This window comes from Bos indicus x Bos taurus, chromosome 5 (genome assembly GCF_003369695.1).
Source record: "Bos indicus x Bos taurus breed Angus x Brahman F1 hybrid chromosome 5, Bos_hybrid_MaternalHap_v2.0, whole genome shotgun sequence".
NCBI lineage: Eukaryota > Metazoa > Chordata > Mammalia > Artiodactyla > Bovidae > Bos > Bos indicus x Bos taurus.
This window is the reverse complement of record NC_040080.1, coordinates 22,491,773-22,511,130: the sequence shown is the minus strand read 5'-3', so window position 1 is coordinate 22,511,130 and position 19,358 is coordinate 22,491,773. Positions and strand designations below refer to the sequence as shown.

Sequence of the window (19,358 nt, the reverse complement as noted above, 5' to 3'; positions counted from 1 at the left end):
ACCAGAGTGGTACCTTTCTTTAAGCTTTGGGTGAACACTTGTGTCTTCGGAGGAGAGCAGAAAAGCTCCTGCCTGCATACACCTTCTCCTCCAGCTTCTGCATGTGGGAGTGCAACGCTGAGACAGCCCAACAGGACCGTTTTGAAAGCCTTCTGCAAGAGACGAGGGAGTGGTGGTTAGAGGTGATATAAATTAGCATGGGTTTAGGCTTACAAAACTGAATATCCTTTGTCCCTTTTGTAAATAAGTCAAAACGTCAGCTTTCTCCTGGAACTATTTAGTCAACTGTAATTGATGTCACCCATAGACTTTTTGAAATGAGTATTTATCTGGAGCCATATTTGGCTTTGTCATCATCCATGTTTCACCTAATCGTGAAAGCTTATTAAAGATTAAAATTTGACTCAAAGAAAGAAAAAAACAGTACAAAGTGAAACATAACTAGGAGCCTAATATATATTTGATTAATTATTTCCCAGGCAGGAAAATTTGGCAGCTAAAACTATGGGGTCTTCTGAGTTTCATTGTATGTCTTAATATGCTATTTTGTTGGAAGCTTACTATTCAGGACCTCTTTTTTTTTTTTTTTTCTATTTTCTTGATTTATAAGGAAGTAGTACTGCCAAAAAGTAATTCTTTTTTTTTTTAATGGGAGACTTGTTACCTACTCTGTTGTGACATGTATTTTTACTACTTAAGGTGTTGGTTCTACTAAAATTGCTGAAAGTTGTTAAATCAGTGTGCTGTGGACTCTACACAATGAAGAGTTCAGTGGGGTCACTGAAATATTTTCTAAATCTTCTGAGCTAGGTGTGGACTTTCAGCCAGTGGGGAACTTAAAGCATAATTTCAGGGTTGTGAATACCAAGTTTCTTTGTGAGAAGCAATGATTTCTTCAAGATTTAAGCTGATATGCATTTGGGTGTAGGTGTAACATCAACCAGGGAACCACAAGTAAGGGCACTGTGAAGACTGGGGTTTAGAGGGAGATAAAGCAAGGAGTTCTGTTTTGGCCATTTATGTTTATATCCCTGATAAGGACAAAATTCTGCTGGATTTAGGTGATGACTGAGCAACAAGAGAAGAGAGTATAATTTGGGGATTTTTACATTTCTTTTAATAAAGATTTTTAAAAAGACTGTTAGACTTTGAAGTTTTGGTAGCTTTGTCAGATGGTGTTCTTTTCTGGATACTCTCCTCCATTAAAGATGACTGCATAGTAATCAGAGGCCTAGTCCCTGGGACAGAGAAGTGTTGTCTCGGCTGCATTCCCTGTTTTGTAGACTTCAGGCATCAACTAGTGTGTGACTTTTTTTTTTTTTTAATGGTTCTCTCTCCTTGCAACCATTACATCCCCACAATGTAAAACAAAGCCTATATTTCTACAACCCACGAGGGTTTGTTTCATTCCTACTAACATCACATTTATTGTTGCGACTACTGATAATAAGAAGCAATAGCTATTTTTACTTGTCATTTATATAATGCCTTATAGTTTTTTTGTTCAGGTATTGTACAATTGGGGCTTCCCTGGTGGCTCAGTAGTAAAGAATCCTACTGCCAATGCTGGAGATGTGGGTCTAATCCCTGGATGAGGAAGATCCTCTGGAGAAGGAAATTGCAACCCACTCCAGTATTCTTGCCTGGAGAATCCCATGGAGAGGAGCCTGGCGGGCTATAGTCCTTGAGGTTGTAAAAGAGGCATGACTTCGTGACTAAACAACAACATTGTACAATTGACATAATACCTTACCTTTTAATTTTTACTTATGTTATAAAAGTCTTATAGCAACTCAGTGAGCAGGACAGCATAACTATAAACTTCTAGTTGAGTCAATTTCAATCCAAAGAGGTTGAAGGCTGTAGTTAAGATCAAGTGACTAAATTATGTGAGAACTGAGACTAAAACCACTCTTGAAGTCTCTTTTCTGACCTATGGAGACCCAGACTTCCTTTCACCCACAAGAATAGATGAGGGAGGAGTTAGGATTATTTACTTGGTAGGCAGGGGAATTTTGTTTGTCAAATGCTTCATTGAAATCAGGTGTCCTGTGCTGATGCCACTGTGGACATCAGACAGAGAAAAACTGGCTAGTTGGCTGTGTCATGGCATAAATTCATAACTGGTTTAGTAACCAGAGTGTGATCAGTGTTTCCTCTAAGAGTTCTGAAGGCATTCCAAAGGGCTTTGTCTCATACAAGTCTTCAACATACATGTCTGTTTTTTATGAGATACAGACAACAGGCCAATCAAATCTTTGAGTGATCCGAGACTTAGGATAACTGTTTCATATTTGCTTTTTTCTCTCTTTAAGCTCCAACTACTTTCCTGCTCTTCAGTCAGAAGAGTGCCATCAACCGCATGGTGATTGATGAACAGCAGAGCCCTGACATCATCCTTCCCATCCACAGCCTTCGGAATGTCCGGGCCATTGACTATGACCCCCTGGACAAGCAACTCTATTGGATTGATTCACGACAAAACATGATCCGAAAAGCACAAGAAGATGGCAGCCAGGTAATCCAGGGCTCAGTTCAAAATCCAGTTCTTCTGTGTAGTTATTGGACCACCCAACCATCCTATCATGACTCTGCGCGCGCGCGCGCGCGCGTGTGTGTGTGTGTGTGTGTGTGTGTGTGTAAAACTGGAATTCTGAACCTGGCAGCATTTTTTCTCTCCTAAATGATCTTTGAGTAAACAGTTGTTTGCTAGTGCTATTGAAATGAAGATGGTATTGTATTAAAATAACTTCTGCTCATATATTAGAATGACTTTGTCAGTACACCCATATCCATTTATATTCCATTTTATATTTTGTTTCGTTTACATGGAGTGTTGGAAACTTTGAAAGCAAATAGACCCTTGGTTCTAATCTCAGCTCTGTCACTCACTAGGATTCTTACGAATCTTTAGGTGAAAGGAATATAAAGCACATAGCCTACTATGTATTACACAGTAGGTTCTCTATAAATAATAGTTCTTTTACTAGTAACTACTTAAAAGTTCCAGAGAATAGGAAACATAAAACACAATCTCAGTAAAATTAAAAGCATCTAAGATATGTTGTTATTAATCTAATGGTTTTTGGTTTTGTTTTTGTTTTGGTAAATATTACTTGGTGACTGTGGCATAGGAATGAAAATATTATCAACACATCTTATCTGTGCTTACATTCTAATCATGAGTCACGCAACACTGCCATAATTTGCTTTCTTTCTGTGTCCAAGCAGTATTACACCGGGATCACTATAAATAATTATTTGTCATCTTCCTTATAGCACTAATGTTGTTAGATTTTTAATGTATGAAAATTAGATTGCTAGTTTTTTTTTTTTAATATCTGATCTGACAAAAGAGCGAGGAGATAATGTATTTAGGTCTGCTGAGAGATAATTTAAGGTATAGTTATAGCTGTATATTACAGATGCAGTTTACACTGTATAGGTCAGGACTGATTGGCTGATAACCAGTTGATAGAAATTGTAACTGTTGTTATATAGCCAGAGATGTAGCAAATAAATCAGACAGCCTCATTAAGGAGTGTTACCTTGGAGAAGCCGAGTAAATAAAATACCATTTATTCAGATAAAACAGATGAACAGTGTCTGTTTTTTGTTTTTTAATTGTTTTGAGGGGGTAGATTTGCGGATTAGAGGACGTGACTGATAGATGTGGTTTGTAGCCCTGACTAACTGCTGTTGTCTCTAGAGCAGAGATTCTCAACTTACACACTGTTGACATTTTTGGCTGGATAATTCTGTGTGGGGGAGGTCTGACCTATACATCACATTTTAGCAAGGCTAAAGAATGTTTAGTAAGGCTTCCCTGATGGCTCAGCAGGTAAAGAATCCACCCGCAGTGCAGGAGACACAGATTCCATCCCTGGGTCAGGTAGATCCCCTGGTGAGGGAAATGGCAACCCATTCTAGTATTCTTGCCTGTAAAACCCCATGGGCTTGAGAAGCCTGGCGGGCTATAGTCCAAAAGGATTGCAAAGAGTTGGACATGACTGACTAGGCCCGCATGCACTGGCCTCTGCCCCTTTAAAAGCCAGTTATACTCCCATAGGTGTAACAGTCAGAAATGTCTCCAGACATTGACCAGTGTCTCTGGTAGGTGGTGGTTTAGTTGCAAAGTCGTGTCCGACTCTTGCGACCCCGTAGACTAGACTGTAGCCTGCCAGGCTCCTCCGTCCATGGGATTCTCCAGACAAGAATACTGGAGTGGGTCGCCATTTTCTTCTCCAGGGGTACTTACAAATGCAGAATTGCTCCTGGTTGAGCACCACTGCTTTAGAGCTATCTCTACAGTGTTCTTCTAGCCACAGCTGTCTTGAGTTTATAGGAAGCAGCTGCCACCTTCTCACTCCCATGTCTCATTAATGCACTGTCATGTTCTTAGAGCAACTAAAACAGCCTCTGTCTCTCTTCTGCTTTGTGTCATAATAACCAAGGGAACATTTCAAATGCTCACTAAGAAATGTCCCTTGGTATGTAAGAGTTCCACTCAGGTGTGTGACCACATGCGTGTTGTATTGTGAGTAATCTCAGGGCTGTCTGGCTTGGAGTCTCATGTTCTGTGTATGTTTCTTTTTCCCTCCTTAGGGCTTTACTGTGGTTGTGAGCTCAGTTCCGAATCAAAACCTAGAAATCCAGCCCTATGACCTCAGCATTGATATTTATAGCCGCTACATCTATTGGACTTGCGAGGCCACCAATGTCATTAATGTAACGAGATTAGATGGGAGATCAATTGGAGTGGTGCTAAAGGGCGAGCAAGACAGACCTCGAGCCATTGTGGTAAACCCAGAAAAAGGGTATGTTACCAAGGGGGAATCTGAAACCCTCATCAGCCTTCCTATTTATCCCATTTATATTCTTGCTTTCTCTGTTTTTCTGCCTAGAATGTCTTTCCTTAGGCACTGCTGCTTTATCTGTCATTTCTACCCATACCTCCAGAACTGTTGGAACTATGTCATCCTCCAATAATTTCCCCTTGATCTCCCCTGTGCTCCCCTCCCCCAAATGTGACGTCCTCCTCTCTTAGATGCCCATTAGTCTATATCTGTGCCTCTTTAGTCCTTTCCAGTTTACCTTATACTTGATTATTTTCAGGCTTATATTTTCTTGGCTTTAGGTTCCTTTATGATAAGAACTAGTATGTCTTTAATACAGAGCTTTGCATTCAATTAATAGTACTTAATTGACATGAATGAATGATAAGGAATTCAGCAAGGAAAGTAGCTTACTTCAGAAGAGTTACAGGAAAGAGATGAATTGAAGAAGTTAAATATAAGAAATAATTCACATATGACTTATTTTCAGTTATGAAATGGACTAGAAAAGAAATTTAAGTTTGTGTCCAAATCTGATTACTGCTGTTATCTTTTATTTATCGTATTATTCCAAAAGCATAAGTGTGCCTGTGTCTAACGTTTTGTTTTATTAATTCCTGAAAGTTAACTCCCTAAGAACTTCTGTGCAACCTTTGTTACTATTTTTGAAATTAAGGAATGTATTCCATGATCTTTAAAAAATACTCTAAAACCTTAAAAACCTTAAAAAAAATGACTGCTTCCTTTTGTCTTAACAGAAATATTCTCATTTTGTGTGGTTTCTTACTTTAGTAAACTTAGAGTTTCCTCCTTTCTTTTCAGGTATATGTATTTTACCAATCTTCAGGAAAGGTCTCCCAAAATTGAACGAGCTGCTTTAGATGGAACAGAACGAGAGGTCCTCTTTTTCAGTGGTTTAAGTAAACCAGTTGCTTTAGCTCTTGATAGCAGATTGGGCAAACTCTTCTGGGCTGATTCAGATCTCCGACGAATTGAAAGCAGTGATCTTTCAGGTACCCAAGAAATATTATTTCTGTTTCAATAATTGAGATGATTCACTGATAGCATTTGTATTTTCCTTCCGTTGTACACATTTCTTTACAGTTTTATTCGCTAAGAGTAGTCAGCAGCAAGTTGGTTGGGAAGCACTTTTTCTTTAACCATCAACATGCTTACTCCATCTGTTATCTAATAACTTGCCAATTTTCTTGATTTGGGCTCTGTAAATAGTATGTTTCTAATGCATCTCTTCTCTTTTTCTAATTCTTCCACTCTACTTTTCTTCTCATCATCTCTGGCCTGAATTTTAGCCTATGATTAGTCTCCTCCTTGTTGATTTTTCCTTCCTGGAAGTTTACACACTGTTCCTAAATTAATTTTCCAAAGCTTGGTTTCTAATTATGTCACTGCCATACTGAAAAAACCCTCCAGGGTAGTCTCATAACCCAAAGAAAAAAGTCTGGTTGAATGCTTAAGTTGGTATTTGTCTTTCACAAACTCATCATAAATGCAAATGATCTTAACATTCTTGATGTGTTTTAATGAAATTAAATAATTTGTTGATCTTCAAATGTACTTTTTCATTTCTCTGCGACCCTCTGTTTATAATCACAGTTGTTCGCATACCCCCAGTTTCTGAAGTCCAAATACTCTGTGTGGCCTTACTGGTGATCAAGGAAATGAAATTAAAATAATACACTATAGGAGAGCCATAAAATATAAAGTTGATTATTCCTAGCATTGGCCAGAAAGGTAACAGCTGGCAAGCTCTCATATACTTTTGTGAAGTGAAATTGGTAGAACCTTTTCAGAGGGAAATGTGCTGGTGAATTTCCATTTCACAGAGCTGTTTTACAGACATACTGAACCAGTTGTACAGGGGTATGTGCTGAGCATTCTTTGTAATATGTACACAGAAATACATCTGAGTATATTAAATGTGTGAAATATTAGTCATTCAATAGATGAGATGTGTAGTGACATAGAAGGATGATTTTTTAAAATTAAGTGTGTAATAATGTTATTAAGATTTAGTTTTATTTAAAATTTAAAGCTATATTATGTATGTGTATATATACACACACACAGACACACACACACACACACAGACATATATATGTGCACACACTATATTACTATGTATACTGGCAGATTGCCTCCAAAAATGCAATATATCCTATACACAGAGAGACATACATGTATATATATACACATACATTACACATATAATATATGTATATACTATTAATAAACATGTATGTTTGTGTATTCCCTGAAAAATATGCAAGCAAATATATCTTGAGAAAGGTTTAAAAGTTTAGCATGCTAATATGTTAAGAATATTTCTGTATCATTTAAAGTTTTATATATTGCAGTGTATTTGTAATTTTTCAAAAACTAAACAAGTTCTCTTTTCAGGTTCAAAAGACTCCCTTCCATTATGTCTTCTTTGATTCCAAACTGTCAGGCACACACCTTGCACAGTATATTCTTTCTTTAACTGATCACCTGTGTCTCTTATATCCCATCTCATTTGTTTAATAGTTACTTATATACATGTTTTAGCCCTTACTAATAAGTCAGTGGATTTTTTCCCCCTACTTGTCCTTTTCTCTTTTTTCTTCATTTAGGATTTTTTTTTTTCAAATAGAGGTGATGCATGTTCTTTAGACAGTTTAGAAAATAAAAAAGAAGAAAATCCAAAACACTGTCATTATTGATACTGATACTTGAATGAATTAGCTTTCTTTTTTTCTATATTTTTTTTTTTGTTAGTTTCTCCACTCTTTTATTATGACATGGTTCTAACATACAGAAAGTACAGAATTTCTGCCATCCAACTTAGTCAAACCTTAGTGTTTGGCCATATTTGCTTTTGAACCTCCCTTCCTCCTCTCTTGAAAAAAGACATAGGGAGAATTTGAAGCTCTTGCGTCTCCTTCCCCAATTCTGTTTTCCTTCCTTTTTCTTAAGAGGCAGCTTCTGATGTGTTTCTTTGTCATGCATGGTTTGCTCTGTGTGTGTGTATTTTTTTACTGTGTATACTGATACAAATTTAAGCCTTTTTACTTTTTAAACTTAATATAGTCTCATGTATTCTTTTGTCACTTGCCTTTTTCAAATATATCAGTTTTGAGATGATCCCTATTGATCCACAAATCTATGTTAGTTATTTTGCTAAATAGTGGTTTCGTTGTATGATCATTCTACAGTTTCTCTATTTCTATTCTGCTATCTAAACTGTTTCCAATTTTTTGCCATTAAAAGCAGTAGTCTAAACCTAGTAGTGGGATTGCCATGTAATGTGGTGTGTATATATTCAACTTGAATATATCTGTTCAGACTGCTCTCCAAAGTGATTGTATCAGTTTAAAATACCCTCCAGAAGTATATGAGTTTCTCCTTTAGTACTTGGTACTGTTAGACTTCTGAATTTTTACCAATCCAATAGTTTTAAAGGTATATCTGATTATTAATAAAATACAAACTTTTCTGTTTGATATTGAAATTATTTTATTGGTCACTCATGTTCTGTGAATTGCAATTCTTAGTTTTTGCCCATTTTTCTATTACTGATTTCTAGAAATTCTTTATTCAGTGTATTAATGCATTATTAAGTTACATACATATTCAGGGAGAATTGTTATGGTTAAAGAATTCAATCTTTTCATTTATGACTGGTGTATCTTTCCATTTAAAAGTCGTCTGTAATAATTTTTGGTACGTCTTTATACTTGCCTCTATAGAGAAAGATATGTTTTATATAAATCTTTGCTTGTGATTTACCTTTTCACTCTCCCAGTAGTGTCTTTAGATGAAAAGAAGTCATATTTTTAGTGTTGCACAGCTTATTAATTTTTCCCTGTACAATTAGTGCCTTTTATGTTATGTTTAAGAAATCTTTGCCTACTGCTTAGTTACAAAGATATTTTCTTGTGTTTTTTCCTAACTTTTTTTTGTTTAACTTGTCTTATTTTAGATCTCTAATCCATGTTGGAATTTATTCTTGTGTATGATGTGAGACAGGGGTTTAATTTTGTTTTCCATGTGACTGACTCAGTACCATCTCTTTTGAGAAGACCATTCTTCCCCTATTCTTCTTTCCTGTTACTTTTGTTGTAAATAAAGTGATTATATTTGTATGAGTTTATTTCTGGACCCTAATGTTCCCTGGGTCACCTTGTTTTTGTATTGTCTTAATTTATAGCAGATTTATCTAGCAGTGTATGTCCTTAGTATTTCTTACCTTGATTAGTATTACCTTAATATTTCGTACCAAAGATTACCTTGGCAGTTGTTGACACTTTGCATTTCCATATACATTTTAGAATCAGCCTCTGAGTTTCCACCAAAAACAAAAACACCTAGTAGAATTCTGAGTGGCCTTGCTTTAGGATTATAGCAATTTAGGAAAAATTGTTATCTTTATAATATTAGTTTTCTAAACCATGAACATGGTATATCCCTCCATATATTTAAAACTTTAATTTCCCTTAGTGTTTTGTAATTTTCTCTATCAAGGTTGCCTATCTTTCATTGGAGTTATTCTTTGGCATTTAATGCTTTTGAATGCTAGTGGTAAAGAATATTCTAAATATTTAATATTTCATTTTCTGGCTGTGGCTGGAATACAGAAATACAGTTTTCCTTTTCCTCTCTTACCCTAGAGCATTGAGTTTGTTCCCAACCATCTTGCTAAATTATTAATAGAATTTTCTGTGTTATGGAATCATTTGTCTACAAATAAAGAAAGTTTTTTTCTTTTTCAGTCCTTTTTTCCTTGTGGCCTTACTACATTGACTGGGGATCACTCCCCGGCCCCCCCTCCAATACAATATTGAACAAAATAATAGAATCCCTAGGTATTTTTGTTTCATTTTGTATTTGCTTTCCATGATTTGAGGAGAAAGCATCCAATACTTCATGATTAGGTTTTTGCTAAGATTTTTCTGCAGGTAACTTTTAAAAATCAGATTAAGGAAGTTCTGTTCTTGGCAGAGGAACCAGAGATCAAATTGCCAACGTCTGTTGGATCATAGAAAAAACTCAAGAGAGTTCCAAAAAAACATTGCTTTATTGACTACACCAAAGTCTGTAACTGTGAATCACAACAAACTGGAAAATTTTTCAAGAGATGGAAATACCAGACCACTTACCTGCCTCCTGAGAAATCTGTATGCAGGTCAAGAAGCAACAGTTAGAACTGGACATGGAACAACAGACTGGTTCCAAATTGGGAAAGGAGTACGTCAAGACTGTATATTGTCACCCTGTTTATTTAATTTATATGCAGAGTACATCATGTGAAATGCCGGGCTGGATGAACCACAGGCTGGAATCAAGATTGCCAGGAGAAATATCAATAGCCTCAGAGATGCAGATGACACCCCTTATGCCAGAAAGTGAAGAGGAACTGAAGAGCCTCTTGATGAAAGTGAAAGAGGAGAGTGAAAAAGTTGGCTTAAAGCTCAACATTCAGAGAACTAAGATCATGGCATCTGGTCCCATCACTTCATGGCAAATAGATGGGGAAACTGACAGACTATTTTCTTGGACTCCAAAATCACTGCAGATGGTGACTGCAGCCATGAAAGATGCTTACTCCTTGGAAGAAAAGCTATGACCAACCTAGACAACTTACTCTGGTCAAAGCTATGATTTTTCCAGTAGTCATGTATGGATGTGAAAGTTGGACTCTAAAGAAAGCTGAGCGCTGAAGAATTGATACTTTTAAACTGTAGTATTGGAGAAGACTCTGGAGAGTCCCTTGGACTGCAAGGAGATCCAACCAGTCCATCCTAAAGAAAATCAGTCCTGAATATTCATTGGAAGGACTGATGCTGAAGCTGAAACTTCAATAATTTGGCCACCTGATGCAAAGAGCTGACTCTTTGGAAAAGACCCTGATGCTTGGAAAGATTGAAGGCAAAAGGAGAAGGGCATGACAGAGGATGAGATGGTTGGATGGCATCCCTGACTATGGACATGAGTGTGAGCAAGCTCCGGGAGTTGGTGATGGAGAGGGAAGCCTGACATGCTGTAGTCCATGGGGTTGCAAAGAGTTGGACACAACTGAGCGACTGAACTGAACTCTTTGTTAGTTTTGTACAATAAATCAAACTTGGTCTGATACATTATCCTTTTTTTATATTGCTGAATTTGATTTGGTTTTGTTTAAGATGTTTACATTTGTGTTCATGAGAAAGATTACCCCATGATTTTCCTTTCTTACTAATATAATGCACTTGTTGGAGTTTTGCCATCAAGGTTACATTGGCCTCATAAAAAGAAACATTTCCTTTTTTCCTGTTTTCTGAAAAAGGTTGATTTAATGTTGGTAGGGTTTTCTTTTTTTTTTTTAACCCCTTTTATATAGTCACAGATGAGCCTATACTTTTGTCATGGGTTATCTTTCTACCTGGAGTCTTTTATGCTAGAGTAGATTTAGTATATGCTTTAGTCTGTTGAATAAGTATGTTTTTTCATTGCTGGTTCCGGTGTTTTTTATCTGCTTTCAGAGTAGATCTTGGATCCTCCAGCAACACTGTTGACCTCTCCTCATTTTCCCCAGTTGTTCAGTTGAGGCCATCCTTACACTACCAACAACTCATCTTTTTTTTTTTTTTCCTAAATGATTCTTTCTGCTGCTGTTTTAAATTTAATTTTAATTTTTATTAAAATAATACATGTAAATGTGGAAATCAAGTGATTCCACTTGACTTGTAATAAAATCCAAGTTTACTGCTCTGCTCCTTCTTCCTGTTAGTCCTACTCTTAGAGGCATCTCTGATGGTTTAATCAAGAGTCATTTTAAAATATCTGATTTAAAACAGCTGCTTCTTGATGTTTAAATTTTAGACATCACAATTTGACTTTTTTTGGTGGAAGATGAGGATTTGTTGTCTTAAACCATATATCACTAAAATACCCATATGAACTTTTCTATCATCCACCCAGCTAAAAAATTATCCCATTCAACTTTAAAACTATGATTTTTTAAAAAAAATTAAATCATAATTTCAAGCTCATAATTATTTGTTATTTATGGGTATGGAAATATAGCCATCACTTTCATTTCTTTCTGCAGCTTTTTTCCTCTCTGAAATTATTCTTGTCTAATTTAAATATTGTTTCATTATATGCAGATGCAGCAACGAGTCCATCTTCTTCTTCTTCTTTTTTTTTTTTTTTTTTTTTCTGTTTCACTGAAGACATACCTCTTTATCATTCTGTTTCAGTCAGTCTGGATTGGCTTGCTCTAGGCCAGCCTCCTTTCACTGTTATTCTGGGGATATACTTGCTAGTCTTTGTGCTGAACCTGCTGTTTCCTAGTTTCTTTTTCTTTGGTTCATTCCTTTTCCCTGAGAGATTGCATACTCTACTAGCTACTTGAAAAGAGGTTCATAGGAAATTAATATTCTAGATCTGTTGCTTGTCTCTTATCCAGCTTGTAAATTTTATATTGCTTTTCTACTCTTATGTCCTATTTTTCCTTATGCCTACTTATGCCTTAATTGTTCACTGTCATTTTAGTAGATTTTTAGGAGGGCGCGTAAGTAGACTTGTATTTAACTCTCCTTGGATCTGAGTGTTGACTTAGTGCCTTCTCATATGTATGTCTCCACCTTTCTCCATTGATTAAGCCTAGCTTTATGCTTGGCTCTTTCCTGGAACTTCCCCTGATATTTCCAGAGTATTAAGCTAGTATCTTTCTTTGATTGAACTCATCAATGAACAACCAGGGAAAAGTTCTGTAGATATTTGAAGGATGACTAGGAGGAAGAGGGAACGAATGGATGTATGTTTTCTATTTGAATGAGGGAGAAGCAACTGGGGTGGTGAGGAGTGGGGCACAGATTTCAGCATATGGTGTGAAAAAACTTTCTCATAGTTCATTAACAGAATTGGTTGCCTTTCCAGAATCTGGCTGGCTTTGTGTCTGGGGTATTTTAGAAATACTTATTTTGAGGCGAAGCTTGAACCAGGTAATGTATGAGTCTTTTCCAGTGTTCTGAATGGCTGAGTGAGTGAGGCTGTTGTTCTCCACAGATGCCTTGAGTGTGCTCAGCAGGTGTGGGTGGCCAGCAACACAAAGTGCTCTGCCCACCATCACTGCTTCATATAGAGAAGCATTGTTTTGTATGTTTTATGTATTAGAAATCCTCATAAGATTTAATTGGAAAAAAATGGACTGGTTTAAAAAATTTTTTTTGGAAAAGGCTCTAAAGTTCTTTTCTACATTTCTGTGAAGTCAGTATTTAGTGTGTATTGGACACTTATTTGCTCTTGATTGCACTTAAATGTCTAGTCTGTTATCTGGTATGTATATATCTTTTCTTCTGAGAAAAATTTTTAAGTTTTCTGCTGAAGAGCTTATATTTTCCTTCTCAGTACTTCCAGAATCTTAACGGGTTTTCAGTCAATAGCTGTTGAATGTATGACTTGACCACATGAATCATTTCTGTTGAACATTCTCCTTTCCAAGGGGCCAACCGAATAGTATTAGAAGACACCAACATTCTACAGCCTGTGGGACTGACTGTGTTTGAAAACTGGCTGTACTGGATCGATAAGCAGCAGCAAATGATTGAAAAAATTGACATGACAGGTCGAGAGGGTAGAACCAAAGTCCAGGCTCGAATTGCCCAGCTTAGTGACATTCACGCGGTAAAGGAGCTGAATCTTCAGGAATATAGTAAGTGCTGATGATGTATTGCTAGTCCCAAGATTCATGTTTGTTATTAGAAGGGACAAAAATTAAGATGTTGTGTGTCTTCTATTTTAAGATTTTCATACACTTGTAGTTTTGCCATTTTTAAAAAGTCTTCATGTCTTTAAAACCTTAGACTCGCCTGGAAATTTTTTCATATTAAACTTGTTTTCCCTATAAAACAAGAGTTAGAGAAAGAAACGGTGTGTCTCATTTTCAAAAATCTCCCCACCCAGGAACAGCAAGGACTTGCTTTTCATGTTTTCTCTTTCTCTCCTTCAACATTTCAAGAATACTGGTGTAAAGCCTGTATTAATATTTCTTTTGTTTCACGTACATCCCCATAGTTTCAACAGAAGCAGAAGTTAACATTTATATAATGATGAATATAGTTATGAAAATAAACCTATTCTTTGGCAAAAACAAAACAAACTAAAAATTAGTGTATAAACTTAGAGAAGACTATGCTTAATAAGTGCTTGCTTTTTCCCCTTTTGGTTAAGTTTTTCAATTCACAGCTTAGGAAAGTGGCCATAAATTATTGAAAACTTAAAAATGACTAGTCATCTTGGCTTAGTTAATATGTGTTCATATAATACTATTAACTCTATTAATATAGTATTAATATTAGAGTTAGTATTAATATTTTAGTATCAACATTATTAATAAGTTAACATTAACAGTAATTAATACTATTAACTCTATTAATACTGTTATATCTCTCATCAGATGTACCCTCCCAGCAATCACTACTGTAGGTCTTACACAGTTATATCAGGAATGCAGATGTGAAAATGGAGGACTAGTGAGAGAAGTATTCACTCCTGAACTTCTCAGCACAATGTTTTCCAGTCAAATTGGAGTATTTAAGAAGGAAACAGGAATGAGAACACCATAGCTTGTTCAAGTCTCTATTGTGTTGTCACTGTTCATGAACTTAGAAGTTAATCAGAGGTATTTGAGATTTAATAGTTAGAATTGTCATTCTATGTTATGATGTGTAATTCATGCTGAGTGTTTAATAGAAATAAGGTAGAGATGATGTAATGGTTAAGTATTCAGTTGATACATGAGCTTTTTATGGCAGAAAATCTATGGATGTTTTCAGAATTTCAGGGGGAGTATCTTTTTTATAGGTCAACACTTAAATATGGTTTATATTTAGAAAAACTTTATTTTTCAAATAAAGTTTCTAAAAACATTAAAGAAAAGGAGATTGTTTATCAAGAGTCTCTTGGAATTAAAAGGTTGAAAAACACTGCTGTACAGGTTGTAGATTCTGATACGAGGACTGATGTCTGCTTTGGGACATCTCTGTAGTGTGACACCTCTGCTCGTTTGTGCATAGCTGACTCTCCATCTGTCAACACACCCTGAAGCAGGACTGATGTGTTACTGACAGAGTCAGATAATAAACGGGTGGCCACATTTGATGTTGGTATTCTGGGATGATAGCTGTCAAGTTGCTTTTGACGTGAGCTAAGTAGAAAAGTCAAAGCAATGATTTCATTAAATATAACTTATGAGGCAGACTTTGAAATGTGCCTGACAGTGTATTTATTTAGTTAACCCAAGTAGGAAGAAATCAGACGTTTGTAATATTGCAAGTTCTTTTGCGGTTGACCAAGCAAATAATTTTGATGGTCTCTGAGTGGTTGAATTCATGTGAACTTGTTTTTTCTTCTAACAGCTCTTAATTTTTAGCAGACTCCTCCTTAGAATACACTTTTTGAGCAAAATCACCATGTCTCTCAGAAAGATAGAATTTCTGAGTTAAAAACTCTTTAGAAGAATTTTTATATTTTAAACAGAATAAGATCCAGGTTTTAGCATTCTCCCCAGCAATTTTTTTTACTCTGAATAATCAGCTTTTCTTACTCACAAAAATTAACATGAGCTGTACAATTACCTTACTTTAAATACTTTAAAATATTTTATGTATAAATATGTAAAGACAGTGGCTATATAAATACTTTGTGTCTTAAATTGTCCTTGTTTTCTTGTAGATTGTGTAGAGATGGTGTGAGTAATTATATTCAGTGGAAATAAAGTCCAAAGGAATTTTGAATTTGATTTTCTTGTTAACTCATAAATAATTGATTTTGGCTGGGCTTTTCTTACTCCCTTCCTCCCTTGCTATTCTTTTCCCTTTCTTTTTTCTCTCTCTCATTCTCTTCTCTTTCCTCTTTTCTTGCAGGACAGCACCCTTGTGCTCAGGATAATGGTGGCTGTTCACATATCTGTCTTGTAAAGGGAGATGGTACTACAAGGTGTTCTTGCCCCATGCACTTGGTTCTTCTTCAGGATGAGCTATTATGTGGAGGTAAATACATTGTTATTTTCTTCTAAAAGTGTAATTCTAGTCACATGTTCCAAAACTTAGTCTAGCATTCTTTGACAGTGAAATTGCTTTCTCCTAACTTGATTGGTCCCTTGTATTTCATACATCTGCACTATCCTAGGCTTTGGGGTATTCTAAGATAAAATTCATCATGACAAGAGATAGGTGTAACCTGACCCTGGGCCTAAGGCAGAAGAGCCCTTTTGGGGGGAAACTCGTAACTGTAAATGAGTGTATTTCTTAATAACAGAGTAGTTTTTGCTCCCTCAAAGGGTAACAAGAATTAATTCCACCTCCTGTAATCTTAATCTGCTGAATTCTGTCAGTTTATGTGTCATTGTTGCGAATGTCTCCAGTGAAAAGAACACTCTTCTGTTTGGATCTATCAGCAGTTGCCTGCTGTTTCTCTTACTTATCTAGCCAATAAAAAAAGAAAAAAAATTTTTTTAAGGTATCACTGGGGCCAAGACGGGCAGGTCATGGTGAGAGGTCTGACAGAATGTGGTCCACTGGAGAAGGGAATGGCAAACCACTTCAGTGTTCTTGCCTTGAGAACCCCATGAACAGTACAAAAAGGCAAAAAGATAGGACACTGAAAGATGAACTCCCCAGGTGATTAGGTGCCCAATATGCTATTGGAGATCAGTGGAGAAATAATTCCAGAAAGAATGAAGTGATGGAGCCAAAGCAAAACAGCACCCAGTTGTAGATGTGACTGGTGATAGAAGCAAGGTCCGATGCTGTAAAGAGCAATATTGCACAGGAACCTGGAATGTCAGGTCCATGAATCAAGGCAAATTGGAAGTGGTCAAACAGGAGATGGCAAGAGTGAACGTCGACATTCTAGGGATCAGCGAACTGAAGTGGACTGGAATGGGTGAATTTAACTCAGATGACCATTATATCTACTAGTGCGGGCAGGAATCACTTAGAAGAAATGGAGTAGCCATCATGGTCAACAAAAGAGTCCAAAATGCAGTACTTGGATGCGGTCTCAAAAACAACAGAATGATTTCTGTTCATTTCCAAGGCAAACCATTCAATATCACGGTAATCCAAGTCTGTGCCCCAAACAGTAACGCTAAAGAAGCTAAAGTTGAACGGTTCTATGAAGACCTACAAGACCTTTAAGAACTAACACCCAAAAAAGATGTCCTTTTCATTATAGGGGACTGGAATGCAAAAGTAGGAAGTCAAGAAACACCTGGAATAACAGGCAAATTTGGCCTTGGAATACAGAATGAAGCAGGGCAAAGGCTAATAGAGTTTTGCCGAGAGAACGCACTGATCATAGCAAACACCCTCTTCCAACAACAAAGGCTCTACACATGGACATCACCAGATGGTCAACACCGGAATCAGATTGATTATATTCTTTGCAGCCAAAGATGGAGAAGCTCGATACAGTCAGCAGAAACAAGACCGGGAGCTGACTGTGGCTCAGATCATGAGCTCCTTATTGCCAAATTCAGACTGAAATTGAAGAAAGTAGGGAAAACCACTAGACCATTCAGGTATGACCTATATCAAATCCCTTATGATTATACAGTGGAAGTGAGAAATAGATTTAAGGGACTAGATCTGATAGAGTGCCTGATGAACTGTGGATGGAGGTTCGTGACATTGTACAGGAGACAGGGATCAAGACCATCCCCATGGAAAAGAAGTGCAAAAAAGCAAAATGGCTGTCTGGGGAGGCCTTACAAATAGCTATGAAAAGAAGAGAAGCGAAAAGCAAAGGAGAAAAGGAAAGATATGAGCATCTGAATGCAGAGTTCCAAAGAGTAGCAAGAAGAGATAAGAAAGCCTTCCTCAGCGATCAATGCAAAGAAATGGAGGAAAACAACAGAATGGGAACGACTAGAGATCTCTTCAAGAAAATCAGAGATACCAAGGGAACATTTCATGCAAAGATGGGCTCGATAAAGGACAGAAATGGTATGGACCTAACAGAAGCAGAAGATATTAAGAAGAGGTGGCAAGAATACACAGAAGAACTGTACAAAAAAGATCTTCACGACCCAGATAATCACGATGGTGTCATCACTCACCTAGAGGCAGACATCCTGGAATGTGAAGTCAAGTGGGCCTTAGAAAGCATCACTGCGAACAAAGCTAGTGGACATGATGGAATTCCAGTTGAGCTATTTCACATCCTGAAAGATGATGCTGTGAAAGTGCTGCACTCAGTATGCCAGCCAATTTGGAAAACTCAGCAGTGGCCACAGGACTGAAAAAGGTCAGTTTTCATTTCAATCCCAAAGAAAGGCAATGCCAAAGAATGTCCAAACTACCGCACAATGGCACTCATCTCACACGCTAGTAAAGTAATGCTCAAAATTCTCCAAGCCAGGCTTCAGCAATACGTGAACCGTGAACTTCCAGATGTTCAAGCTGGTTTTAGAAAAGGCAGAGGAACCAGAGATCAAATTGCCAACATCCGCTGGATCATGGGAAAAGCAAGAGAGTTCCAGAAAAACATCTATTTCTGCTTTATTGACTATGCCAAAGCCTTTGACTGTGTGGATCACAATAAACTGTGGAAAATTCTTCAAGAGATGGGAATACCAGACCACCTGACCTGCCTCTTGAGAAACCTATATGCAGGTCAGAAAGCAACAGTTAGAACTGGACATGGAACAACAGACTGGTTCCAAATAGGAAAAGGAGTACATCAAGGCTACATATTGTCACCCTGCTTATTTAACTTCTATTCAGAGTACATCATTAGAAACGCTGGGCTGGAAGAAGCACAAGCTGGAATCAAGATTGCCAGGAGAAATATCAATAACCTCAGATATGCAGATGACACCACCCTTACAGCAGAAAGTGAAGAGGAACTAAAGAGCCTCTTGATGAAGGTGAAAGTGGAGAGTGAAGAAGTTGGCTTAAAGCTCAACATTCAGAAAACGAAGATCATGGCATCTGGTCCCATCACTTCATGGGAAATAGATGGGGAAACAGTGGAAACAGTGTCAGACTTTATTTTTGGAGGGCTTCAAAATCACTGCAGATGGTGAGTGACTGCAGCCATGAAATTAAAAGACGCTTACTCCTTGGAAGGAAAGTTATGACCAACCTAGATAGCATATTCAAAAGCAGAGACATTACTTTGCCAACAAAGATCCATCTAGTCAAGGCTATGGTTTTTCCTGTGGTCATGTATGGATGTGAGAGTTGGACTGTGAAGAAAGCTGATGGCCAAAGAATTGATGCTTTTGAACTGTGGTGCTGGAGAAGACTCTTGAGAGTCCCTTGGACTGCAAGGAGATCCAATCAGTCCATTCTAAAGGAGATGAGTCCTGGGTGTTATTTGGAAGGAATGATGCTGAAGCTGAGGCTCCAGTACTTTGGCCACCTCAGTACTTTGGCAAAGAGTTGACTCATTGGAAAGTACTCTGATGCTGGGAGGGATTGGGGGCAGGAGGAGAAGGGGACGACAGAGGATGAGATGCCTGGATGGCATCACCGA

The 19,358-nt window shown here is 37.2% G+C and overlaps 1 protein-coding gene across 4 annotated transcripts in view; it reads left to right on the top strand.

Annotated features, from left to right (window-relative positions):
- The window catches only part of LRP6 (LDL receptor related protein 6), a 178,463-nt gene that overhangs the window by 137,083 nt on the left and 22,022 nt on the right, over positions 1-19,358 (top strand). For all 4 annotated transcript variants that reach the window (XM_027541366.1, XM_027541364.1, XM_027541365.1 and 1 more), the window contains 5 exons: positions 2,316-2,518; positions 4,606-4,817; positions 5,658-5,848; positions 13,321-13,530; positions 15,743-15,868. In XM_027541366.1, coding sequence (XP_027397167.1) covers positions 2,316-2,518; positions 4,606-4,817; positions 5,658-5,848; positions 13,321-13,530; positions 15,743-15,868 — 942 coding nt within the window. The remainder of the gene's footprint in view (positions 1-2,315; positions 2,519-4,605; positions 4,818-5,657; positions 5,849-13,320; positions 13,531-15,742; positions 15,869-19,358) is intronic.